Genomic DNA, 25,655 nt, shown 5'->3' with positions numbered 1-25,655 from the left:
CGCCATCTGATTGGTCCGCCCTGCATCCTCACCCGCCTGCTCGGCCGGGACCCCCACCCCCTTTGGCCGCGCGGCTTCCAGCAGCCGCGTTTAAAAGGAAACAACAAACCGCGTTCCTCTGCTTTACGCTGAAAAGGGGGGCGGCGGCTGGTTACCCACAGCAGAAAAAAACCTTCCGTCTTGCATTGCCCTTCGCCATTACAATCCCACAGCTGTGAACTCGTTAAAGTAAAGCAGCCGTCTGACAGACAGACACTCAGAACTTGACTAGACTGGGATTTTTATCTGTCTTACACACACGGACTTGCACTTCTCTGAGGAAACAAATTCTTTTTTAAGCATAGCCTCTCCTTGGGGAAAAAACATGCCCACTCCGAGCTCCAAAACACTAGGCAGCCGTGGGGAAACCAGTGAAAGCCAAGACCAACAGCAGCAACGTCAAGTGCAATCTGGCTTCAGTTCTGATCATGCACTTAAAAGCCTCTCTCAGTCCAACCAATGACTGCTCCTTTTTTGGAAGGACAAACTTTCTTACCTGAACATCCTAAATTGAAGACTCCACGGAACAGAACGGGAATTGAGCCACAGGACAATGTGCCATCGATTTACACTAATGGGGGAAAAAAAAAAAAACCCTAGAAGTCAACCCCAAATTTAAAATTGCACGTGTCTTTTCCAAGCAGAATGAGCCTGTGATTCCACAAAAAAAGGAGAGCAAAGAGCAGGTCAGCTTATCAGAGAAAGACAGTGACAGGGAGCAAGACAAGGTGACACAGAGAGAGGGAGAGAGAGGCAAAAGGGACGGAGAGGCCAAAATGAGCGCTCCACAGCCTCTCCTCCCTCGCCCCGACCCCCGTTTCCCCGTTAACTCCCGGTACCCGCCCCGAGACACCACGGACGCGTTTGCCAGGGAGGCAGCTGTTCAAACGGGATTGAGTCGACGCGCTCTGATTGGCTGCTTTCCACCCCACCGCGCCGTGCTCCTATTGGATGCGCCTTCCCGCGGTCCGCGCCCAGGTGCCCGCCTCAGGGTCGGACCTGACTGAAGACTGCGCAGTTTGGGCATGCGCAGTACGGACACCTCAACGCCCGCCCCCCCGGCAATCTCATTGGCTGCCTACGCACGTCACTTGCCATTCTCCCCGCCTATCGGCGCTCCGCCCCTCCAGCCCTCCCGAGCGATCTGATTGGCCCGCTCTGGATCCTCACCCGCCTGCTCTGCCGGGCCCCCCACGCCCTTTGGCCGCGCGGCTTCCAGCAGCCGCGTTTAAAAGGAAACAACAAACCGCGCTCCTCTGCTTTACGCTGAAAAGGGGGGCGGCGGCTGGTTACCCACAGCAGAAAAAACCCTTCCGTCTTGCATTGCCCTTCGCCATTACAATCCCACAGCTGTGAACTCGTTAAAGTAAAGCAGCCGTCTGACAGACAGACACTCAGAACTTGACTAGGCTGGGGTTTTTGTCTGTCTTACACACATGGACTTGCACTTCTCTGAGGAAACAAATTCTTTTTTAAGCACAGCCTCTCCTTGGGGAAAAAACATGCCCACTCCGAGCTCCCAAACATTAGGCAGCCGTGGGGAAACCAGTGAAAGCCAAGACTGACAGCAGCAAGGTCAAGTGCAATTTGGCTTCAAGTCTGATCATGCACTTAAAAGCCTCTCTCAGTCCAACCAATGACTGGTCCTCTTCTGGAAGGACAAACTGAACGTCCTAAACTGAAGACTGCATGGAACACAGCTCCACTGGCAGCCAATTGCCTCTTCTCCAGCTTCCACGTGGAATATCTTGTAGCGTCCTCCAACTCGCAAATGTTCTTCCCCAGTCCATGGCCCCAGACGTGGAATCTCCTGAGCAGCGAGCGGAATCAACCACGCGGGATTTTCTTCACGGCACGGAGAAGGCGACGCTGGCAAAAAAGCAGGCCAAAGCACCTGAACCCATCTGCCACCTCCAGCCTGCGGCCAAGAGACCGGGAGCACCCTGGCCAAGGGGCCGCGCGCCCCGCAGCTCCGGCCGGCAGGTCTCTCTCCCCTCTGTCCCCCGGCACCGAGGAGGCGCTGCCGCCTCGCCCGTGCTCCCTGGCAGCGGGGCCGCCCCGGGAGAGCCGGGGGACCCCACCTCGCGGCTGCCCCCGGGAAGGGCACGGACGGGCGTGGGTTTAATCCCCGAGGGAGAGAGAGGCCGGGCTCCCCGCGCTCACCTCCCCGGGGACAGCCCGGCCAACGGCCGCTCCAGCTCCGAGCGGCTCCCGTTCGTTGCCACCACAGGTCACTTCGGCTCTGCCTGACGCAGCCCCGGCGCAGCGCGCCGCGTCCATCTGCCGCAGCTCTGGCTCGTCGAGGCCCCGCCTCCGCAGTTCCCGCTCCCCACGAGCTCTGTGCAGCAGCCTGGGCTTCCCGCGAGGTCACAGATCCACCGCTGCCAAAAGAACGAGGATTGGGATTAACCCTTCTAAGGAGCCAGCGAGGGAGGGATGTTTGCACACAAACGGGGACCTGACCCCCGTCGGGGGACGAACACTGACACGCAGAGACCTGACTGCGAACCCTGCGGGTCAAACAGCGTCTCTGCCCCCTGGCCGTGCGCTGCAGTACCCGAGTTTCGCCACAGGGCGGCAGCACTGAGGCGCGCCGCGGCACCGCATTGGGGCGGCCGGGTGCAGCACCGCGCTTTGCCCACAGACTTTCCTTCCTTGTCCAATTCATACAATGTCCTCTGCTCATCAGATTTCGTCAAGGCTGCTCTACTCGCATTATCAGCAGGTGCTTCCCCAATCTCTTTCCTGCGAGCTAAAATACACCCTAACGGGCTCTTTTTCAGAATGACGCTACTACGCCGTCCTCCCGTTACACGTCACGCAGAACGACACGGCTCATCTTGTAACAAAGACAAGCAATAACTATGAACGCTTATAGCAGTACTCCACAGATAATACTAAAACCTACCCACGACATACCGCCCTCACAAGTTGTGCTCCACGTTTATCGCACCCTCTCCAAAACAAAACAATTCCCCTACGCAGCTCAAATCTATCTAACACTCAGCACCGCAATCAGGACACTCTGCAACACAGGCGGCTTCACAACGCTCACACCCCTTGCACGTTAAAGCCACGGCAGCTTCTGCTGTAGTTTTTGCCGTTCGAGTGCACAGTCAGAACCAAGGCCTATCCGAGAATTAAACCGAACTACGGTACGCCTCACCGCTACATACAGAGCTGGCTTTACACCACAACGGAGCACCGGAACAACCGATACCAAAAGCTGGCCACACAAACAACTCCGCAGCAACTACCGTATGCCTTTAAGGCGCTCGCAAGCCTGTACGTGCTATCCTGCCTAAATTCCGTACCACGACTTACGGACAGTTCGTGAGCGCGTGCCTGGTCCCAGCTCTCAGCAAAGAAAGACTCATCCAAGTCCAAAGGGGCCCACAAAGTTCCTACAAAACAAGAAGGAAACACTGAACTGAGTTATCAGGCAATACTGTGCTCCTCAACTCCCACCACCGCCTCACCTTGTCAGCCGCCAATGGGCATGCAGCTTCACCCCTCTGAGTTTGCCTGTGGCACCTGCAAAAACAAAGGCAAATGACACAGTTCATGTCCCTGACCCCTCATCCCTTCTCCCCAGGTGGACCCAAAGCCTCTTTCCCCTCAAGCTTGTCCCTCCCAGCTTACCTAGGACTTTGGCTTCCCTGGGTACACCAGCCTCTCTGTGGCAGTATGTTTGTGCACCCAGAGCCTGCCTGTCCCCATTTTTGTCACCAAAGCCAGGCAGCGGGACAGACCTGGCACGTGACAACACCAAACACAACACCTCGGGGACAGGAGGACAGGGTTGGCGGCTTCTCCCTCCTCCCAGGGACAGTTTGTTTGTCTGCCCCAGGTGACAGCAAGGCCAGAGTCTGTCCCCCCGGAAGGTGCCGCGAGGTGGGGACAAGGGTGGAGACCTGTCCCCAGCCCTGCCAGCACAGCAAAGCCCGGCTGGGTCGGGATCCGGCACAGCTGCTGCCATGGGGACAGTGACAGAACCCCACCAAGCCCCCGACCCCAGGGGACACTACCAGTTCCGTGTCATCGTGCTGGGGGACGCAGCGGTGGGGAAGTCATCACTGCTACGTTGTTTTGCAGAGGGGACAGGTGGAGGGGACGTGGGGACGGCCACCCCCTGTCCCACCGTCGGTGTGGAGTTCTACAGCCGCACTGTCCCTCTGTCACCCGCCGGCAAGGCCAAGCTGCAGCTCTGGGACACAGCCGGCCAGGAGAGGTTCAGGTGAGGTGGGGACAGGGACGGGGACATGCCCCCCGCACGGGACCGCAGGACCCAGCTGACTCATCCCTCCATGCCAGGGTGGGTGTGAAGTCCCCGGCCAGGCATGCAGGGACAGGCGACAATGGTTCGTTGGGCTGGGGACACTTTAGAGGCTGTTGCAACCTTCTGCTGAACTTGCAGCGAAGCCAGAGCTGGCCAAGTGTGTAGGGCAGGGTGTAGTGCCCTGGGATGCTGGTCCTGGTGTGTGAGTCCTGGGGTGCTAGTCTAGTCCTGGGGTGTCAGGGCACTGGGGGTGCGCGATTTCCTTCCTGATTACATCAGGTTGAAATGAGGAGCTCCTGGAAGTGGGAAAGAGGCTCAAATGGGGTGTGATGGGGTGACAAGCCAGGTGCTGTTGCTGGAGTGAGGGGTCTCACTCTCCTCCCAATCCCCAGGAGCCTTTTGGGGACCCCAGAGTCTGGGGGTGCCCCATTTCTCAGCCCCTTCAGCACCCACCCATTTCTGCTGCACCATGGGTTGTGGGGGGGCAGAGGGATCCTGGAGCCCCTGAAACCCCACCCAGGTCTCCTCTGAAGCGTCCCAGTCTTGGGGGGGGATGCTGAACAGAAAATTGGGGTGCAAATGGTGTGGGCAGGCCTCACCTTCCTGCTCCTGAGGTCCCAGCTGGGACCCAAATACGCCCCCAGGTTAAGTAGGTGTGGGGGGTGATGGGCTGTCCCCCAAACTCTCCCCCGGTGTCCCCAGGTCCATCACCAGGTCCTTCTACCGGAGCGCGGTGGGGGTGCTGCTGGTGTTTGACCTCACTAACCGTGCGTCCTTCGAGCACATCCCCGAGTGGTACCGTGAGGCCGTCGGGGACTGTTCCCCTGTCTTCATGCTGGTGGGACACAAGTGTGACCTGGTGGCCGAGCGCGTCGTGTCAGCGGAGGAGGCTGGGGACCTGGCAGCCACCCTGGGCATGGCCTTCGTGGAGACTTCGGTCCGTGGCAACCTCAATGTGGAGCTGGCCTTCCAGACACTGGCAGGGGACATCCAGCAGGCGCTGGGACAGGGGACTCTTACCTCGCACCGGGACTGCGGTGGCATCAGGCTCATCCCCAGCCAGAGCGGCCTCTGGCGCCCAGTACGTGGGGAGCCCCAGGCATGGTGCCAGTGCTGATGGGGACATGGGGGGGACATGAGACCCTCCCCTGATGGGTGTGGTTCTCTCTCCCTCCTCCTTGGGCTGCATCCCTACCCAGCCTTGGGTTTATTTCAAGCTTTAATTTGGGGGCTCTGAAAAAAATAATATCCTGTTACAAGAGTGTTTTTAATAAATCTGATGCTTTTCCACGCTAAATAAAGGTTGTGCTGAGCGCCAGACCCCTGACAAGGACAAACTGCCATGCTCAGTCCATTACATGGGGGATGCTCTGCTTTTGGGGGGTCGCTGGTGGTGTAAAGCTGCCCTGTGTCACATGGTGGGGTGAGGGTTTTAAACTAAAAGAGGGGAGATTCAGGCTGAAATTGTTGCCCCTGCAGGTGGTGGGAGTTTGGCACCGGCTGGCCAGAGAGGTGGTGGATGAATCATCCCTGGAGACACCCCAGGCCAGGCTGGATGGGGCTCTGAGCAACCTGAGCCGGTGAAGATGTCCCTGTCATGGCAGGGGTGGCACTGGGGAACCTAGGAAGGTCCCCTCAACACAAACTCTTCTGTGATTCTATTGACCTTGTGTCACAGGGCGACCCCCTGGGAAAATGGGACAAGGCACCTCCCGAGTGCTTCCAACTCGATGAAACTGAGGAAAAAGGGAGCAAGGAGGCTCAGAATGGGCCACTCAGTGCTCATAGCAGTGGGAACGCCTCCTGGGTGGAGACGCCGGGTCCTGCCTGCACATGCTCCCAGCGCGGGGGCGGCGGGTCCCGGCAGCCTACGGAGGTGCCGATGGAGCTGCGGTGGCAATACCAGTTCCGGGTGATCATGCTGGGGGACTCGACGGTAGGGAAATCCTCGCTGCTGCGGCGCTACACCGAGGGTATCTTCCTGGATGCTGTCAACCAGACGGTGGGGGTGGATTTCTATGTTCAGTTCGTGGAGCTGGAGCCGGGGCTGCAGGTGAAGCTGCAGTTCTGGGACACGGCCGGGCAGGAGCGGTTCAGGTGGGTCCAGGTTGTGGGGTGTGTGGGGGAGGGTGATGAAGCCAAGTGTCCCCCTGTATTTGGGGTGTGGGTGGGATGTTGTGATCTCAACCCCAGGGAGTTCCTGGGTACAGGGGTGTGTGTGTGTGTCCCCACCCCATGAGTGAGGAACCTCAATGATGAGCCAAAGCCAAGGGTGTTCCCAGGAAAAGAGCCCTTGGGGTTGCCTCGTCAGCCCTGGCTCCAGCTCCAAAGGGGGTACGGGACCCCCCCGCAAACTCTATTCTGCCCCCTCAGCTGCAGGGATCTGGGGGAAAAGACTGGGAGCCCAGTGGGAGCTGAGCAAAGCAGCTTCCCCAGCACAGCTGCTGGGAGCCTTGGCACCTCATGGCTGGGGCTGCCACCACTGGCCAGGCTGCTGGGAACAGGAGAGTGTGAGGGACAAGGCTGTGGAGACAGGAGAGCTCGAGGGACATGGCTGTGGGGAGAGGACAGCTTGTGGGACATGGCTGCTGGGGACAGGGGAGCTCGGGGGCTGTGGGAGCAGGGGACAGACGAGCTTTGGTGGCTGAGTAGGGACAGAGCTGCCCAGACCACTTGCTGATAGAGCCAAAGGGACAATTCTCACTCTCAGGAGCAAGGTGACAGTTGTGGGCGGGAGGAGATGCTGGGGTTGCCCTGCATCAGGGGAGATGCTGCCCACGGCAGCACTGGAGACCCCAGGGGGGGTCTCACCCCATTTCTCTTCATGTCCCAGGTCCGTGACTCGCTCCTACTATCGCAACTCGGCGGGGGGGATGTTGCTCTTTGACCTCACCAACCGTGCGTCCTTTGAGAGCGTCCGCCGGTGGCACCGGGAGGTGACAGAGACAGTCCAGCCATTCCGCATGGTTTTCTTGCTGGTGGGGCACAAAAGCGACCTGGTGGGGCAGAGGCGGGTGGGCAGGAGGGAGGCAGAGAAGCTGGCAGCCTCTCTGGGGGTGCAGTACGTGGAGACCTCAGCCAAGGACGCCAGCAACGTGGTCCAGGCGTTCCAAACACTGACGCTGGGCATCTATCAGGCACTGCAAACGGGGCAGCTGGTGGCCAGCGAGGCATGGGACGGGGTGAAGAGCAGCATCCCGCTGCCATGCAAGGCTGCAGTGCCAGAGAAGGAGGAGAAGTGGAAGAGGTGCTTGTGTTAGAGCTGGTGACGCTGGGAGGGATGGGACACCCCACCACGATGCACAAGGGATGAGGCAGAGATGGAGCAGCAAGCGCGGATTAAACACCCCTGGTCATCTCTCTGCCTGCCCATGTTTTCCTGAGGAAGTGGCCACGGGAAGGGTGAATTCTGCAGAGACCCAGGTGTCACCCACCTTTCCTCTATTCCCTCTACAAACCCCTTTCTCCAAGGCTCTCCCCATCCCCCAGAGAGAAACTGTGGGTCCTCCCAGCCCCCCAGGGTCCCATGTCAGATCAGTTTTGACCTAAAACCCTTTTTACTCCCTGTTTTATTCGCTCAGAGCTGGTCTCCATCCCTGGGAGGTCAGGGTGGGCTGGTTGGAATGGCAGCTCTCCCCGGGCACCCTGAGCTGGAGCAGCTGCTGAACATCCCCCACATTCCTCCCAGCAGTGGCTGCAGTGCAGGAACAGCCCCACCTGGGGCTGCGTTTGTGTGTGTCACACTCCCTGGTTTCTTCAAGGAGCCAAGGGAGCCCATACTGGTGTCTGAACTGGGAGCCCATACTGGTTTCCAAATTACCTCAGCCAGCAGGACGTGGCCTTTCCTTATAGAATCATTTTGGTTGGAAAAGACCCTCAAGATTACCAAGTCCAACCATTCCCCTACCCCTGGCACTACCCCATGTCCTGAGAACCCCATCTCCGTCTGTTCAACCCTCCAGGGATGGTGACTCCAGCACTGCCCTGGGCAGCCTGTTGCAACACCCAACAGCCCTTTGGAGGAGAAATTGTTTCCCAGATCCAACCTCAACCTTCCCTGGCGCAACTTGAGGCCGTTTCCTCTGTTCCTGGCGCTTGTTCCTGGGGAGCAGAGCCCGACCCCCCCTGGCTCCAAGCTCCTTTCAGGCAGTTCAGAGATCAGAAGGTCTCCCCTCAGCTCCTGTTCTCCAGCTGAACCCCCCAGGTCCCCCAGCCGCTCCCCATCAGAAAAATCCTTCCACTCACCCCAGAGCTCAGGGCAGATCTCTGACCAGAACAAACCCCCCACCCAGACCAGAAAAGTGGGGCTTCCTGTTTCACCAGCAACTCCCCCACACGCCATTAGAAGAGCACATGACTTTCCCATGGTTTTAGATTAATAATTTCTTTATTCATGTAAAACAAACGCAGGTATTTATATAAACACTGACATTACAAAGTACTGGAGCAGGTCAGGGCAGGAAGGAGGAAACAAAAACCTCTACAGATGCTTCTAATACTGTCCCACACAAGAGCAAACACTCTCTCCCTTGGATGATCACTTACACAATAAACCACCTTCAAGTCACAAATAAAAAGTCTTTGTTTTGCATTGTGGTCTTAGAGGGGGATGAGGAAGAGGGTGTAGAATGTTTTTGGCAGATCTCATCATCAAGTTAAGATATTGCTGCACCATTAATAAAAAATATATGCTTCTCTGTAAAGCATTTAAAAAAAAATATCCCATGGATGGCATCGTGGAGAGGCAGACATCCCAAAACACAGAGGCATCTTCTCCTGGCTCTTCCCAGGAGCTATTTCTTGGTAGTTTTGCGAATCAGTGCCATTCTCTGTAAAAAGAGAAAAACGTGGGAATCTAAGCATCTCAGACAAGGTTACTGCAAAGCAACTGTGCAGGAACAACGTATCTCAGGTTCTCTCGGGACTCTGCCTGACTCGTTTCCGCACAGGTCTGTCAGGTCTGTTTGAATCTTAATGGGATCCCAGGGGAAAAGGGAAACGTCTGTGCTCCTCAAAACCCAGGGTTGGAAGTGCAACACCGACACTAGTGAGAAAAGTGGGATTAAAGAGTGCCCGGATCAAACCCCACTTCACAGCCTCTCAGCTGGTTTTCAAACCATTCCGAGCTGAGCTGCAAGTTCTGCTGCTTCCCTTAGGGTGCAGCCACCACCAGAGTGGGGCCAGAGCAACCTCAGTCCTCTCTGCACAAACAGGCGATGAGACTATGGAAGTTATTTCAAGCCCAAACCACTTAGAAGAGGCTAAAAATTCATGTCATGCCAGGAATTTGAGGCCACCCTCCCCATATCAGGCTTCTGCCCCGTGATGCTTGGTGTTGTTGAGGGCTCCTCACCTGTTTGTGAGCTTCTGTAGTGCAGGCTTTTTTGTAGGGCCGGATTTCTTCAGAACCAAAGCCTGGGATCCACATGTTCCACTGACGCTCTGGAAGAGAGCAGCCAGGTCAGCACGATCGCCCCCAACAGCCCACCCCAAGGGCAGCCTTGTCCTCACAAACAGGCACAAACATCTTCCCCAGCTCAGGTTGCTCAGAGCCCCGTCCAGCCTGGCCTGGGATGTCTCCAGGGATGGTTCATCCACCATCACTCTCGGCAACCTGGGCCAGGCTCTCACCACCCTCAGGGCAACAATTCCTTCCTCACGTCCAGCCTGAATCTCCCCTCCTTTAGTTTAAAACCATCATCCCTTGTCCTATTGCAACAAGCCCCGCTCAAAAGTCTGTCCTCATCTTTTTTATCGTCCCCTTTTAAGTACAGAAAGGCCACAAATAAGGTCTTCCCGGAGCCTTGTCTTCTCCAGCTGAACACCCCAACTCTCTCAGCCTGTCCTCCCAGCAGAGCTGTTCCAGCCCTTGGAACATTTTTGTAGTTACATATCTGTAGCTACTTGTGGGTTTCCAGCCCAACACTACACCCAGCACTCAGCTGAGAAAAAAAGAAAAGAAAATCACTCACCAAGATGCAACTGGACATCTTTCACTTCCAGGGTGTTCGACTTGCGATGCCGCGCAAGCTGGCAGGCTGCTGTCACCACGCTCTCGATGAAATCGTCAGCGATCTGCAACAGCATCTGCGGCAGGACAAGGACAACAACCTGTCTTGTCAGTACCGAGCAGCTGAAGTTATGCAGAAAGCATGAAAATGAGTCCTCAGAAGTCTGTATTTCAAAGGCGTTTGCTACAATCACTGGTTTAAAATGCTTTTTGATGCTGGGACGCAGGAACAGACACGGATGGCTGAAGGCTGCAGCAAACGTGAGAACACAGAAGTGTAATATGAAGCAGCCGTCCCTGCCTTGGACAAAGGGCCACCAGTTTGTGACAAATCCAAGATTAGCTCTATTTTGTAGCCCCTGCCATGGGTTGGTACCTACTTCCTCCACATCTTCATCCAGCTGCTCGTTCGGATCCACCTCCCGCACCAGGTCCTGCAATTTCTTCTTTGTTAAAACCTGAGGGTGTGGGAGAAGAGGGAAGGATTTACCAGATTTACCATGCTTCTTTAGCACAGACACCAAAAAACCTCCTCCCCTGCTAGCCCTCCCCAGGCCCAAGTCACAGGTGTTGACACAGCCTATCAGCTCAAGAATGGCAGAGATAAGAATTATCAGGTGTTAAGGAGCCATTTTCAAGCACCAGTGAACAAAAATGGAATGCAGAGGGTCAGGATAAATAAGTCTCCTGTGCTGAACTGGCACTGAGCTGCAGGCAAGAGGGGACAAAATTAGAAGTCTTAAGAGGCAGACAGTGACTAAATTTGTGCTCAGGGCACAAAGGAAGTATTTCCATGGCTGTAGCGCTTATCAGCTTTAGTGTTTCACAAGGAAAACAGCAAGATAGGTCAGTGCTGGGTTATTCTAGGGCAGAAGTGGTGGGGAGTAGAAATTTTCCTGCTGCTGGACAACAACAGGACACTTCAGTCTTGTAGGATGTGGATAAAAGTTCTCAGCACTGATCCATCCATCTGGTCAGATGAACCAGACACCCCTGGAAAACCTCTTCCCAGTTCCCTCACACTGCGGGAAGAACTGCTGTATCTGTTTGCCAGGGGACACTTCCCAGAGAGGTGCCGGTGACAGTGACACTGCAGAAACATCAGGGAGGGTTCCTGGAGTGCTTGCGCATTTTATGCACTTGTTGTCCCACCAGGACAAGCAAACACACACAAATTAGCAGCTCCTGGCAGTGATGCTGCCTCTCACACTACCCCACTCTGATGCAGGCTACAAACTTTCAGTCTTCCCATCTAAACCACATTTAAAAAGAACTTCTCAATACACATTTTCCTGAGACTAAAAAAAACCTCTACACTTACAGCATGCACACCCCATCCAGGGAAGAGAAACAATCTATGGAGACATTTGCTCACCCAGTCACTGATACGGACATTTATTAAGTTTTTGTTTGTAATTTAAGGAAGGAAAGGAATTAAGCCTCAGGCAGGTCTGAGCATCTCCCCTGTTGTCCTAAAGCTGCAGATAAAATTACCTGGTTGCTCTCAGGACTGAGCCGTCCCCCTCCGCTCGGCGTCCCCGGCATCTTTGCCACAACGGTGCTGTTGGCCATGGAGCTCTGCGGGGGGGTGCTGGCGGGTTCGGGCTTTCCAGAAGAGAAGTTGGAGAGGTTGATCAAGGTCGATGGGCCAAACTGGTTCATAATCTGTTGGGCTTTAGCTTTTAGGTCGTAAAGTTTATCTAGGTCTTGTTTCTTCTTGGCGTTGTGGGGACCCAAACCAATCAACTGTAAAAGGATACAAAAGCTACAAGTTAGCAATGAGAAAGGGTTTAATGGGGCGATTGCAGCTTTGTCTAGAGGAAACCACAGTGTCCTGATAGGGCCCAGGATTTTACAGCAGATCAGGTCTCTCCAGACGCAGCAAGAGGGAGGAGAAATGTTTAGAAAAAAGAGAACACATTCCCTGGGATATGGAATTCGCCAGGAGCAGCCGAGAGGCTGCAGGCAGTGCACGGACGAGAGGTAGCAGCTCAGCAGCTCCTTCCTGGGGCTGAATCCAACACACGTGTCCCCCCTGCCCTTCTGAATGCATTTCACTTGGACCATAAACAGCTTCAAGGAAGAGCCCACAGAGATTTAATAACGGAGACAGGTTTGCTTCCGTGGCAGCGGTGAAGGGAAGAGCAGGAGCAGCATTCGAGTCCTCTCCATGAGCCTGAGGACAGGGCGTTCATCTCCTGTGGTGTCTGCCACAGGGTGGACGCCTCATTTTCAGTAACACTGCACTCCAGGCCTGACCCACAGTGGTTCCTTGACAACAAAGGGTTCGTTTTGGGTTCTGAAAGCACAAGTCTGGGTTCTCAGAGGTAATGTGATGGAGAAACACAAGCGCTTGCCCACACCTTCGAGTTGTGCTTCACACAGCAAGAGCCACAGCCAGTGCAGGCAGCTTTACCGATAACAGGTAACCAGAGGTGAGTTGGGGCAGCTTAACTGGTTACTCAGATCTTCCATGTTCACCCTTAAGTTATTCAGGTTGTTGCCCACTGAGCCAACACACAGATCAACCAGCAGCTGTGGTGTTTCACGGCTGGAAGGCCCTAAAATCCCGGCTTGGTGACACTCTGTCCTTAATGCTATGCAAAATGAAACTCAGCGAAACCCTGGACCTTCCACCCCATAACTGCTGTGGGCAGCAGGGACAGGTCTGTCAAGTGCAATGAGCATGTACGGAGCAGTTTGAGGTAAAAATTCCTCGTGTAGCAGCTGCTGTTGGGCGTAGAGACAGCCAAGAAGCAGCTGCCACTTCCAAAAAGTCTAAGTGCTTGAGGATGAACTAACTTACAAGAGAAAGAAAAGAGTTCAAACAGCTTTACAGCACATTCACGTACAAAACAATGAACAGAGCATCTGCTACACGAGCTACAAACAGACATGTTCCCCTCATCACAGCAAGCTTGGTTAGTTTGGGTTAATTCACCCCAAATCACACACCAGGAATCACACCGGAGTGCTCAGAGGCGGTTGCTTTAGTGATTCACTCCACGGCAAACTCATGCAATGCTGCACTCGCAGACACAGAGAGAATTTAGAATTTATGTCCGAGACGCGTTTCTGTGGCGCACTCAGCAAATTCTCGGCTTCATTTTAACTAATTAATGATGGAAAACCATTCCGTTCACACCCTAAAGCCCCTCAGATGGCATTTCTGGATGAGGAGCTCAGCACAATATCAGGACTTCAGTGTATGCTAGGCTCGGTTTTAGCCTAGGCCGCTCTCAGGCCAGTCACCCCCACACCTCAGCTTACAAATCCACAAAGCAGGAATTCTTACCGACCATGGAGGGGAGAAAGCTCCAAAATCCTGGGGCCAAAAGCACTTTTATCACCATAAAGTTATTTTGTTTGTTTATTTACAGATCTCATCACGCCCTTCGCGTGCCATTAAGATCACCAAACACCAAGTTAACGGGATGGGTGGATTCCCAGGATAAAAATCCCGCATGCCAACCCCAGTGCTTTTTACTTACAGCTATCTGAGTGTCTAGATCTTTAATTACATCGGCAACTGCCATGGGGCCAGCGAACGGAGAGGCCATTTCCCAAAGCCTTCTCAGAACGTCAGTGATCAGCGTTAACCTACTCTCGCTTCCTCCTCTTCCATTTAACTCTCATTCCTACAGGAACACCAGATATTTTTTTGTATCACCCACTCTACAATCAGACCACAAGAGGAAAGTTTCACGCAAGAGAGGACGCACTGGCTGTACTGCAGCACAAGAGGGTTTATCTGTCACACGATCATGAGCGGAGGACGAGGCATCTCTCAGGATCCTGAAGAGGGAGTAGAAATTTGGCCAAATTTCATTTTTCTGTCAGAAAACAGAGTTATCTTGGGATCTGCTGTCAGCAGCAATGTGCAGGTGAGCCCGGAGCAGCTTTTCTCCATGGCAGGAATAGGGCTGGTGGCCTCAATTAGCACCACTTGTTAGGATTACAGCTGTAATTAAAGTCTACAGTAAAGCCAAACCAACCTTTGGCGCATTCCCTGGGGTGCTCAGGGGGACTTCCGCTTCTACCAAGACATAACGATTTGCACCAAACATTTAAATAGTTTTGCAAAGGACCATCTGGTCTGGGTGTATCTTTATTGTTAACAGAGAAAACTGAGAAAGTTCTTGGGTTTTGCTTTAGTTATTGCAAATGTGAGACAGTCGGTGACAAGTACTTATCCATCATGTGCGCTTGTTAAAAGCAAAAAGAAATTTTAAAAGTCCTTTTTTTTTTCCCCCGGATGTGCTTTTTTAGATGCCATGGGACTCAAAGAGAGTTTACAGCCTTGCGTTTGAGCCCGGAAGCACCGACTCTCGCCACCCCGGGAGGCCGCAGCTCCCAGGGGGCGGCTGTTTCCAGTATCCACCCCAGCCCCACAGTCGCCCCCGGGAAACGCCGTGACGGGACCGAACGGAACCTCCCGGGATAAAACGTTTCCCGAGGCTGCCGGGGCGCCGCGGCCAAGGTCCCGGGGCCGACACCTCTCCCTGTCACTCCGCAGCCCCCGGGACCCCCTCGGCTGCTGACACTCCCCGGGCGGGGGTTGAGCCGCGGCTCCAGGCCGCGGCCTGTCCCGAAGAGCGGCGGGACTAGCCTGTCGCACCCACCCCGGCTCCCTCCCATATTTTAGGCTGTAAAAGCCGGTATAAAACAGCCGGTTCCTCCCCTCCCACCGGGGGAAGGACCTCCGACCGCCGCGCCGGCCCGTACCTCCCCATGACCCGCGGGCGGACCGACGCTCCGCCGCCGGCTGCGCTCCCTCCGCCGCGCACCGGAAACGCGTCCAGCGCCGCCAATCGGGAGGGCGCTACCTGCGCGTGCGCGCTAAGGTACGCGCCAGGAGGAGCCCGGGCTCCGCCTCGGGGAGGGCGCGGCGAGGAGGCGTCCCAGCATGCTCCGCGCGATTTGCATAGCGCTTGGGGCCAGTGAGGAAAGAATCGGTGTTTTCGGGGGAGAAATAAAAGCAGAAATTAGAAAAAAGGCGTGAAACTTAAGGAGGAAGAGAGAAGAAATGTGGAATTGGACACTATTTGTCAAGGAAACACTCGTGCTTCGCCGTGACCTCAGTGGTGCCTTGGAGCTTTCCCTTCCCAGCCGGCCGACGGCTCGCTTTTAAAAAGGGCTTCTGTCGTGCGTGGCACGGGGGGGCTCTCGTGGCCGCCCTCGCGGAATCGACATCAAGAGATTTCGGAAGCACAATTTTTGTGAAAGGGGCCGCTGGTAACCGCTTGTTCCGGCGCCCTGGGCAACTGTTAATGGCAGAGCTGGGATGGGGGTTGGATGCGGGGGTGGTTGTTGCGGGAGGGACAGGGTGTCTGAGCTACCGAAGCAGGTTTTTGTTCTCGGAGTGGGGGTGCGTGAAGTGTGAGTCGCACGGGGCGTGCCCTCTAACACGATATATGTATTTAATACAGATAAATACGACCGTTTTTAGAAAATATTCTCCCAACGCTTGGAGCGTTTTTTTTCCCAGAGCCCCTGCCGGTTCCCCCGGGTCAGGCTCCCGCTGCATCTTCACAAGGCCTCGTGGTACACGTGCGAGAGAGGACTGTCCTGCACGGGCCCCTCCGCAGAGGGGATATCCCCACCGGGGCCGGCAGCCTGCTCCGCCCGGGGGGTCGTGCACGCCCCGGCGGGCAGCTCCCCGGCCCGCGGGGCGGGTGCGTCGTACCGCAGCGGGGGGGAAACGGGGAGCCTTGGCACGCCGCAGGGGCTGTGGCGGGTGCTGGCGGGTTCGGGCTCGCTGAACGGTGTGGCGTACTCGGGCTCAGGCAGCAGCGGCTCTGCGTACTCGTGGTATTTTCCTGGCACGTCGTAGTGGCTCACGACTAGCGGCAGAGCGTAGCCCTCGTCCGGGAGAGGCTTGAAGGTGGAAGGTCCCGTCTGGCTGCTGGTGGTCGCCTGCACCAGGTCTGGCTCAGCATATTCTGCAACGGGGGTGCAGGGCTCTGAGCTGGGGACTGTTCCCGCGGCGGTGCTGTTCCAGATGTGGGTGGGCTGAGGGCACCCATGGGTGGAAAAAACAGGAAAAACCGGGCAGACACATCCCAAAACCCAGCCGGGGCTGGACAGCTACCCCACAGGGACGGGCACGTCCCTCTGCACCAGCATGGAGTGGGGGTCCTGGTGCCCTCCAGCCGCCTTCCAATGTCCACATCCGTGTTTGATGCAGAATAATAATAATAAAAATGATGAAGATAAATAAGCCCTGCCAAGGTCTACCTTTTGTACAGGACCATGATGTGGGACGGGTCAGACCAGAGTGGTGCTGGGGGGCAATGGGCACCCTAAGGTGCAGTGGGGGAGACACAGCTCCAGCTCTTGGCTGAAGGACCCATTTGTGCCTCAATGTCCCTGTTACCTGGTGAATGGGTCTGGTCGAGGTCCCCCGGTGCAGCCGTCATGGGGAACGAGGCCAGTGCAAAGCCAGAGGGCGGCAGGCTCTGCAGGGAGCACACCTGGCTCGGGCCCAGCTTGGGGTACCCTGAGCAAAGAGCAGAAGCCTCTGGTTGTCACATGCCATCCCTTGTGGACAGGCATGGCAGGACCCCCAAGGGAGTTTGGAGGCTCTTTACCTTTCATGATCCCACAGTTAAGCTCTGCCGCCAGCTTCCTGCAAGGGGACAGTGAGGTGGGGGTGAGGGTTCCCATCAAACCCACCGCCACCCCCCTCCTTGCACCCACTGCACAGGGGGCTGCACCACTCAGTACCTGGAGAGCAGCCAAATGGAGCCACTGCACTTTGCGGGGGCAATGCTAGGTCCCCCAGGGTGAAGTGGGGGGCAGGATGGGACCCACCTCTTCCTGCGGCAGAGGAAAACCAGCAGCAGGAGGCTGGAGCAGAGGAGAATGAAACCACCAATAAACAGCATCACCAGCAGTGTGGAGCCTGGGGAGGGAGGACAGCATCAGCCTCCGGGTGCCCCATCCCACCCCTCTGCACCCACAGGTGACAGGAGTCCACCCACGGGTGACAGGAGCCCAGTCAAGGCCACCAGAGAAGGAAAATCAATGTGTTGTCACAGGGGAATCTTAAAGTCCAACTGGGTCCATCAGTGCCTAGAGCATCCACAAAACAACGCTGCACCCCAGGAACAGCACCCACCCCCTCCAGCACCCACCTGCCTTCTCCGGGTCCAGGGCGATGCCAGGGATGGGTGTGTGGCTGGCTGGGCGGCTGGTGGGGACAGGAACCTCCTTGGGGACACTGGGCACTGCAGGACATAGCAGGGACTGTCAGTGTGGGACCACCATTGGGCGCACAGGGAGGTTGGGGGTCCCTAGGGGATGTTTGGGATGTCGGGTGGTGTGCAGAGTGGCTCACCGTAGGGTCGGGGCACGCGGACCCGTGCCAGCTGGCAGCCCACCAGGGCCACCTTCAAGGCCACATGCTGGTGCCAGCTCTGGGGTGTGACACGGACGTAGCGGGCGACAATGGGCGGAATGAAGGCATTGGAGACCTCCCCTTGGCTGTCAGTGTTTCCTTTAAAGACCTGCCGGAGAGGGTGAAGAGGGTGCAGATGGCCACACATCCGTGGGCAGGGGGTCTGTGACCCCCCTATTGTCCCCCCCTGCATCCACCTTGTCCTCCTGGCCACTGCTGCCTCTGTAGGGTCTCCAGTTCTTCCCGTCACGGCTGGAGGAGACCCGGTAGGATGTCACGTAGTAGTTGTGCTGCTCAGATGATCCCTTCGTGATGATGCCTGTCAGTGCAGGAGTGAGCCCAAGGTGGGCCCTGCTGTCAGCCGGGGGGTGCAGGGCTGAGGAAGGGCTTGGGGGGGGCCACTCTTGTCCCCCAAAATGCCCCATTGCATGGGGCAGAGCTTTTCTAGCCAGAATAACCCCCATCTCTGGGACACCCAGCTCCATAATGGGAGGGGACCAAGAGAGAGGACATATCACGCCCCTGGGAAACCCCCCGCCAGGGGCTCCCTCCAGCCCTGGGAGGGGGTTTGGGTGGCAGATTTAAGTGTCGAACCCCACACTCTGCCCCAAGGAGCCAATAACCTCCAGCCCCGGCTGCGAGCCACGCATTCCTCCCTCCTTCAGCCTTCGGCTGGACAATGTCCCCATTTTCCTCGCCGCGGTCACCAGCCACGGCCACACAAAGCCCCCGCTTTCAGCAGCTCCAGCCGAACAAAAGGCATGCACTGGCACCAGATGCAAGAGCATAATATTAACTTGTTCCTCCCAGAAATAGCTGCGGATGGCGGGGGGCTGGACAGGGACAAAATGGGGAGAGGGGAAAGCTGGGGAGGTTGACACTGTCTGTGTCTAAGTTTGCACCAGTATAACCATGGCCCAAGGAGCTCAAATTCCTCCTGGGTATTGCAACTGCTCTGGACAGTTTTTGTGGGGGGGGTCTGTGAGGCTGGTGCCCATGTCACCATAGGGAAGACAGTGGTTAGGGTGGCCTGGGGACAGCACTCACCAGTGACATTCCTGCGGGTGCCCAGGTCCAGCTCCAGCCAGGCGGCCTCAGTGCCAGGTTCGGTGGCCCAGGAGTGGCCAGTGGTGCCCAGCGCTGCCCGTTCAGCCACCCAGGTTCTGTCTTGGCCCAGCATGTCCACCTCGTGCCACCAGGACGAGGCATCGAAGGCAGCCACCTCCAGCACATCATCACAAGCTGGACATAGAGACAGCAGGTTGGGAGCCAAAAATATGGCTTAATTTCAGGGGAAATGGGAAAAAAATACCTTTGTGGAATATGAGCCGCTTCTCAGAGAGGGATCCCCTGCGGGCAGAAAGCATGGGGAGCATCGGACATGGGGAAAAGGGCCCCAGGTGAACAAATCTGTGGGGTCTCCAAAATCAAGCGGTGGCAGATCCCCGGTGTCAGCACAGATGGGTATGGGGTGCAGCCAGGGACCCCGGCCCCACCCACCCACCTTTTGGAGTGGAGCCCATTGGCGAAGGCTGACTCGTAGAGCGTGATCCCCTTCTCCCGGGACAAGGTGACCTGCCCGCCCAGCTCGTCCGCGATCACCCCAGCGTGCACGGCCGCCTTGCACAGTACTGAGGTCTGTGGGGAGCAGGGACAGGTGAGAGCAGCCCGACCGGGGAGGAAAGGGTGTCCCATGGGGCACTCCATGGCCAAACCCATCCCCTGTAGTCTGCTGGGGAGTGACAAGCAGTGGCCACACGTGCCGGGAACCATCCCTGGTGGGTGCACCCGTGGGGCAAGCCGGGCTCTGCACTTACGTCCCGGTAGCCCTGGCTGGGGTTACCCCAGATGTCCCCGTCGATGTCCTTGCAGCCCGCAGGACAGTACACACTGAAACACATGGCGACGGGGAGTCAGGGCTTGCTCCTGTCCAATTCCCCTCTGCATGCCCGTTTGGTGCCCATCCCGCCGCAGCTGCACCCCCAAGCACCCGGGAGAGGAATGGAGATAAAAATGGGGTAGATGGGGACCGGCAGCAATGCCAGGGTGGGGGACACCAAAGCGGGGACCACTAACTCCCCCAGCCACTCACCTGACATGCTCCTGGGTGTAGTGGGTGCCTCGTACCAGGCAGGAGACCAGGTCTGCAAGGCAGGGACACCCCAGGGTGAGGGACCCCCACCCACCCCAGGGCACCCAGAGGGACAGGGGAGGCTGGTCCCTCGGTCCCTGCAGCCATTGGCCCCACGCCTGCATCTCTGCCTGGGATTGGGGTCCCAGCTGACCTGGGCGTCCAGGGTGCTGGGGGGGGGTCCCAGTTGGCTGGGTGGTCTGGGCTCTCTCATTTTGGGTCTTCAGTGAACTCAGGGCAATTGGAGCCCACCCTGGGGTCAGCAAGGAGCTCCCTCCACCCCCGGCCCACTCCCCATGGGCCAAAATACGGCCCGGCGGGGTTTCTGCATCCCTGAGAGATGCTCCCCCCTACCTGGGTGCTGCGAGGTGGCGTAGGACAGGAGGAGACCTCGTCCTGAGTGGTGGCTGGTGCTGTTGAACAGGACGGTGACAGTGCTGGAGTTTGTCACCAGAAGTGGGGTGGTGGGGACAGCATTCCTGCAGTAGGGCCCTGCAGAGAAGGGGCCATGGAGGGGACTGAGGCTCCCCAGAGATGGGCACAGGCACCCAGACCCTGGGGTGTCACCTCCCCTGGCCCAGCTCTTGTCAGGGCTGGGGGCGCTCAGGCATTTGGACTGTGCTTAGGGTGGCCCCAGCCCCAGGACAGCCCCACGCCAGGCTGGTCCCAGCTCTGGGGTGGTCCTATCCTGATGGTGGTCCCACGCCCAGGGTGACCTTGTGCCAAGGTGGCCCTGTGCCAGGGTGGTTCCAGCCACAGGGTGGCCCCATCCCCAGACCAGTTACATCCAGACTATGGGGGGGTAACTGGGGCACAGTCCCCACTGTCCCCCCACAGCCACGAGCAGCACCGGCGGGGACGCAGCCCCCAGGCATGAGGTCAGAGCTGGACCAAGCTCCCAGGGTGGCACCCCAAGATGTCCCCACTTCCCTGAGCAGGGACAGATGAGCTTCCAGCCAGGCAGGGACTGTACCCACCTTCCAGAAATGCTTCCCCCCAGAGCCTCTTTACTGGCCCAAGTAGGCACCAGCTTTTATTCGGCACTTGCCACTCTTCCCCTGATGCCATGGCATGGCCCCATGGGACCCCAAAATGGGGGCTGCATCCCTGTCCCCTCCCCATCTCCCCTTTCACAGGCACTGCAGTAGCTGCCTCCTAAATCCCCCCATTTAATCCAAATCAATTTGCAGTCTCCATCTCCCTGATTAAAACTTCAGCTTTGAGGACAGGCAGGTTCCTTGGGGACACCCCTGGTCCCAACCAGGGACAAGAGGTGGCCCCAGTCCCCAGACTGGCATCACCCCCACACGATTTCTCTCTGTTCTGCATCATGTCCATCACCAGGGAGTTGTGGCACCCAGAGATGCTTTGAGAAAATGAGAAAATGCCATCGTTGCCCTGGGGACAAGGAGCTGTGTCCCCATGGTGCTGGCAGTGACACCTCCCGGGCAGAGTTGTGTCATGCCTCAGTTTCCCCACCCCAACCTGCACCCTCACCCTGCCTGGGTCATATTTAACCAAGAGGTCAAGCCCAGGGAACATGGGACGTGTGTGTGCAGGGATGTCACAGAGTCATGGAAGTGACGGGGGCTCTGCGTCATATGCAAATGACATGCATATGAGATGCAGATGACATGTGTGCACACATTTTCCCACCCGCTGCCAGATGCCAGCACTGTCCTGGACAGATGCTGCAACATCTGGCTCACTGCCCACTCCGTCAGCAGTTCCAGAGACCCTTGGGGTGCTGGGGACTCATCAGTTGAGCCTCAGGCTGCCACCCCCATGGGGACCCCAACGTGTCTCCAGCCCAAGCACCAGGAACCAGCTCTGAGTCAGCAGGAGGGAGCCCACAGCCTCCACTTCCTGAAAAGCATCTGGGACTTGTCAAGGGCTGGTGTCAGCCGCGCATGAGTGAGCAGGACTGTGGCACACACCCAAAGGGGCTAAGGGTGCCCCCTACCTCCGCCAGCCCCCCAGGAGCATCATCGAGGGTCTCCCCTGTCCTGTGCTGCTCTGGGACCCCTCAGACTGGCCCAAGCCATGTCTGGGCTTTGGGATTCTGGGAGATGGGGATAAACGTGTCCCCGAGGTCATGGCAGAGATGAGGGACATACGTGCTGTCAACCCTCTCTCTGTCAGCCTGGAAAGGGCAAAAGCCCTGGAAAACAGGGAAAAATGCCAGTCCTGGTAGAGCTGTGGGGAATCGAAACTGGCTCCTTTCCACCCCACATTTCCCACAGCGTCCCCTGCCCCTCACCCGGCCTCGTGGCTACTCCTCCATCCCACCCCACGTACACCCCAGCAGTGACGCTTTCCCCCCCAACCCAAGATGTCTCCCCCAGCACCTGCCACGTTCCAGGTGCTGTCAAATCCCTCCAAGACCATTAAATATCTCCAGGAAAATCCTGGAAGCGTTTGGGCAGCGGCTCCACAGACAGAACTAATTAATCAGCGGCTGCATCTTTGGGCACCCCATCCTCAGGTATCCCCCTCTTCAAGTACTCCTATCCTCAGGTAGCCCCCTCCTTGGATATCCCCCTCTTCAGGTCCCCCCTTTTCAGGTACACCCATCCTTGGGTACCCCATTCCTTAAATATCCCCATCCTCAGATATCCTCATCCTCAGATACCCCCTTCCTCAGATATGCCCCCTCCCATGACAAAACCAGCTAAAAAGCCGGATTTTCATGATCTTCTCCTTATCCAGGATTTTACATAGAGCAATATCACCCCTCCCCCCTCCCCATCTGCAGCTCCTTGGCAGGTGCTGCCTCAGTTTCCCCCAGGACACCACCTCTTACCATAGGCAGTGCCAGCCTGGGGGTTGGTGAGCAGCACAGAGCTGCGGGCACAGCGCTCAGAGGGTTCCAGGTCCACGTCCCCAAAGGCCAGGAGGAGGGAGGTGCCCGGGGGCGCGCGCAGCCACCAGCGGCAGGAAGTGTGGTTGGGGTAGGTGCCCGGGTAGTTCTTGGAGCTGAGGGTACCACTGTGGGGTGTCAGCAGCGTGTGGCCGCAGCCATCCCCTGTGGAGAGACGGGGTACGGGCTCAGCCAGGCTGCTGCCTGCCTCAGTTTCCCCACTTGGTACAGTCACCAGGGACACCCCATGGGCACCTGGAGCCCTTTCAAATGTTTTCCTTGGTTGAAACATCATTTTTTGTGGCTTTTCGGGCTGCTCTCTCCACTGGGGACAGTCCCCAGGGGGACCCAGGGGTGAAGCTGCCTCAGTTTCCCCCACAACCACCCAGTGCAGACCTGTACCTCCAGCCCCTCTCCATCCCCCAGCCCAGGAGGATCCCAATTTTGGGGGCTACAAGAGGATGCAAGGAGGAAACACTCCCCCTCCACAGGGCTGTACAGCTCCAAGCAGCCCCTGAGCACCCTTGGCTGTTGGCTTGACCTTGAAGATGACCTTGGGCAGCTGCATCTCCACGGCCACCTCCCCGGGTCAATGCCAAAACCACCACAAAAAGGGCCTTTCTCTGGGCTTGCTGCTCCGCGGGCACAAGGGAATATTGTGGAAACTGGAGCTGAAAGCATCCGGCGTCAAGCACCGTTTGGGATTTCTGGTGTATCCAGGGCAGGACTGGTGAAAGGAAGTACATCACCCCGCCCCTCTGCATGGCTGGGGAGGTGGGGGGGCATTGTTCACTCCCCTCCCAGCCCCAAAAAGCTGCTGCTCCTGCCAAGCATCATCCCAGCACAGGCAGAAAGAAAAGTGATGGGCTCGGCTTGCCCCTGCCTTGGCCGCCATCACCGTCACCAGGAGACAGCACAAAGCACGGGCACGAGAAAATCCTGCAGGGATCAAAAAAGGGGGAGCTGGAGGTGGAAGATGCCAGGCCCTCCCCAGAGCCCACTCCTGGCCAGACTGTGGGAAAGGCTGGCGTCCAAACTTGGAGGAGGGGGGTTTTCCTGTGAACCCCCCTGGGCAGGCATGCGGGACTGAGTGAAATCCTCAATTTCCCACGCCATTATGGCAAAGCCGGGAAGGATCAGGCCCTCAGGGGCTGGCGGCGGGGGGCACTGGGTGGGTGTAACCCCTCTGGGGCTGCCAGGAAAGTGGTTCCCAGAGGGGCTGCTGTGCCGCAGGGGAAGAAATTTAGGGTATTTGGGGGGAGTTTCAGACAAGCAAGGTCAGAGCCATCAGGATCGGCACGGAAAACCCTCTCTGGCCAGGACACCTTGGCATGTGCACCCAAGCTGGGGGTCCTGGATGGACACCCCCGGCTCCAATCCCACCGCCGGTGGGTGTGGAGGATCTGGGGGGGCCCCATCCCAGGAAAAACCCATCCTGGGAAAGGAAACACTCGATAAAATGGCCAGTGTGGCCAGCGCATGCCGGGTGGCAATGCCAGAGATAAACCAAGAGCTACACACGCACACCCGATGATTTGGGTCCCAAGATACTACCGAGAGAATGGAACAGCGAAGGCAGAGCCATGGGGGGGCTTGTCTCTGGCTACAGGAAAATCCCCAGCCCCCCCCAAAAAAGGTCAGTTGCAAAAAAATGGGAAAACTGGATTTCCGCTGAGTGAGGGCAAAGCCGCAGCGTTGGGACCATCCCTGCCGGGGGGGTTGTTTGTTTTCTCAGAGGATGCAGGACAGACACAACAGGGCGATGCTCCAGGAAAAGCCCTGGTACGGTCCAGGGCTGGGAGGGCTCCACCGAGGGCTTTGGGAGACAGTGGGAACCCGCTGTGGGATGTGTACCAAATCAAACAAGTGGGGAACGCAGTGGGGGTTCTGCGCCCCGTGGTCACGTCCTGGCCGTGCCCCAGTTTCCCCTTGCTGGACGTGATGCTTTGGATGTCCCGTTCCCCTCTCCTGACGCTCGAATGAGTTGGAGATGAGCGATGCCGGGGAGAAGTCCTTCTTCAGGATGAGGTTTTGGCTGAACGTCCCCTCGGGGCCTTTCCCAGACCCCAGAGGCTGCAATTCTCCCCCCCGGAGCAACGCTGCCAGGACCCGCAGCATCCCCCGGGATGGAGCCGCTGCCCGGCTCTCCCAGCTGTGCACCGTAAGCCCCAGCGATCCTCTTAAACCGGGGCAGAGCCGGGCCGCTGGGGATTAGGGGTTCCCGGGGAAGCCGGGTGGGAGGGACAGAACCGACCCTGGGACCCCCGGCGCAGGCGGCAGCCTGGTACCGGGAGCCGGGGCACAGGGGAGCACGGCGGGGTCTGCGAGGAGACCACCGGGTGCGGGACCGGGACGGTGCAGAGATGCTGGAGGCAGCGGGGAGCTCGTCCTGTCCGGTACCAGAGCAGAAGCATGGCGGGGACGCCGTCCCAGATCGGTACCGGGGCAGGCGGACCGCGGAGACTCAGTCCCAGTGTGGTGGCGGTCTGGGGACAGCGGGGAACCGTCCTGGATCGGTACCGAGGAACCCACCCTGGTCTGGACAAAGTGAGAAGCCTGTCCCGGATCGGTCCCGGGACAGAGAAGAGCCCGTCCGGTCCCTGGTCTTCATCCCAAACCCAGTCCTGGGCGCGGTGTACGGCCCATCCCAGCGAGGGAAGAGGAGCCACGGGGGTGTCAGCGGGAGCAAGACTACCGCTGCCGTGTCCCGGTGCGGGGTGCCCCGCCGCCGGTGCCCCACAATCCGCACTCACCGTCCTGTCCGCCGGCCGGGCGCAGCCCCAGCGGTCCCAGCAGGAGGCAGCGGCGGAGCAGCGCCAGCACCAGCGCCCCCCGCGCCGACCCGCCGTCCGTCCGCATCCTCCCGCCGCCGCCGCCGCCGGTCCCGCCGCCCGCCCCCTCCTGCCCTGCCACGCCCACTGGCTGCCGCCGCCCTGC

General features: G+C 57.8%; 4 protein-coding genes across 5 annotated transcripts; 2 read left to right on the top strand and 2 right to left on the bottom strand.

Moving 5' to 3' along the window:
- Positions 1–4,016: 4,016 nt before the first annotated feature.
- Positions 4,017–5,435, top strand: LOC309449440 (ras-related protein Rab-42-like; the record flags this gene model as incomplete). The annotated part of the gene is made up of 2 exons (XM_082071557.1): positions 4,017–4,276; positions 5,021–5,435. The coding sequence occupies 2 exons, from the start codon at positions 4,017–4,019 to the stop codon at positions 5,433–5,435; spliced, it is 675 nt and encodes a 224-aa protein (XP_081927683.1).
- A 765-nt stretch (positions 5,436–6,200) lies between these two features.
- Positions 6,201–7,578, top strand: LOC309449418 (ras-related protein Rab-39B-like; the record flags this gene model as incomplete). The annotated part of the gene is made up of 2 exons (XM_082071534.1): positions 6,201–6,415; positions 7,152–7,578. The coding sequence occupies 2 exons, from the start codon at positions 6,201–6,203 to the stop codon at positions 7,576–7,578; spliced, it is 642 nt and encodes a 213-aa protein (XP_081927660.1).
- Positions 7,579–8,686: 1,108 nt separating this feature from the next.
- Positions 8,687–15,175, bottom strand: TAF12 (TATA-box binding protein associated factor 12). Of its 2 annotated transcripts, XM_082071474.1 has the most exons (7): positions 15,054–15,128; positions 13,820–13,966; positions 11,823–12,074; positions 10,709–10,786; positions 10,291–10,405; positions 9,672–9,760; positions 8,687–9,147 (listed from the first exon to the last, which is right to left on the bottom strand). In XM_082071474.1, the coding sequence occupies exons 2-7, from the start codon at positions 13,886–13,888 to the stop codon at positions 9,112–9,114; spliced, it is 639 nt and encodes a 212-aa protein (XP_081927600.1). In that variant the 5' UTR covers positions 13,889–13,966; positions 15,054–15,128; the 3' UTR covers positions 8,687–9,111. The 2 variants fall into 2 exon arrangements, with proteins under 2 accessions (XP_081927600.1, XP_081927601.1); XM_082071475.1 differs by lacking the exon at positions 13,820–13,966 and having other exon boundaries at positions 15,054–15,175.
- Positions 15,176–15,687: 512 nt separating this feature from the next.
- Positions 15,688–25,604, bottom strand: LOC309449360 (discoidin, CUB and LCCL domain-containing protein 1-like). The gene is made up of 15 exons (XM_082071428.1): positions 25,472–25,604; positions 22,662–22,883; positions 20,213–20,350; positions 19,820–19,871; positions 19,545–19,617; positions 19,232–19,365; positions 19,040–19,077; positions 18,775–18,969; positions 17,925–18,046; positions 17,668–17,836; positions 17,465–17,557; positions 17,142–17,232; positions 16,919–16,956; positions 16,705–16,827; positions 15,688–16,270 (listed from the first exon to the last, which is right to left on the bottom strand). The coding sequence occupies exons 1-15, from the start codon at positions 25,575–25,577 to the stop codon at positions 15,858–15,860; spliced, it is 2,007 nt and encodes a 668-aa protein (XP_081927554.1). The 5' UTR covers positions 25,578–25,604; the 3' UTR covers positions 15,688–15,857.
- Between the last annotated feature and the right edge of the window lie 51 nt (positions 25,605–25,655).

This window comes from Streptopelia decaocto, assembly GCF_964273445.1.
Source record: "Streptopelia decaocto genome assembly, chromosome: 23".
Lineage (NCBI taxonomy): Eukaryota > Metazoa > Chordata > Aves > Columbiformes > Columbidae > Streptopelia > Streptopelia decaocto.
The sequence above is the reverse complement of the archived record's forward strand: the minus strand, read 5'-3'. Positions and strand labels throughout refer to the sequence as shown.

What these genes read in the sequence shown, in the direction of transcription:
- LOC309449360 (XM_082071428.1), bottom strand. Translation starts at nt 25,577, where the DNA reads ATGCGGACGGACGGCGGGTCGGCGCGGGGGGCGCTGGTGCTGGCGCTG. An exon ending in CGCCACCTCGCAGCACCCAG is followed by an intron (nt 19,872 to 20,212) that starts GTAGGGGGGAGC and finishes CCTGCCTTGCAG; the next exon opens with ACCTGGTCTCCTGCCTGGTA. An exon ending in TTCCTCTGCCGCAGGAAGAG is followed by an intron (nt 16,957 to 17,141) that starts GTGGGTCCCATC and finishes GTCCCCTTGCAG; the next exon opens with GAAGCTGGCGGCAGAGCTTA.
- TAF12 (XM_082071474.1), bottom strand. Translation starts at nt 13,888, where the DNA reads ATGGCCTCTCCGTTCGCTGGCCCCATGGCAGTTGCCGATGTAATTAAA. An exon ending in TCAGTCCTGAGAGCAACCAG is followed by an intron (nt 10,787 to 11,822) that starts GTAATTTTATCT and finishes CCACACCCTCAG; the next exon opens with GTTTTAACAAAGAAGAAATT. An exon ending in AGATGTCCAGTTGCATCTTG is followed by an intron (nt 9,761 to 10,290) that starts GTGAGTGATTTT and finishes GCTCTCTTCCAG; the next exon opens with AGCGTCAGTGGAACATGTGG.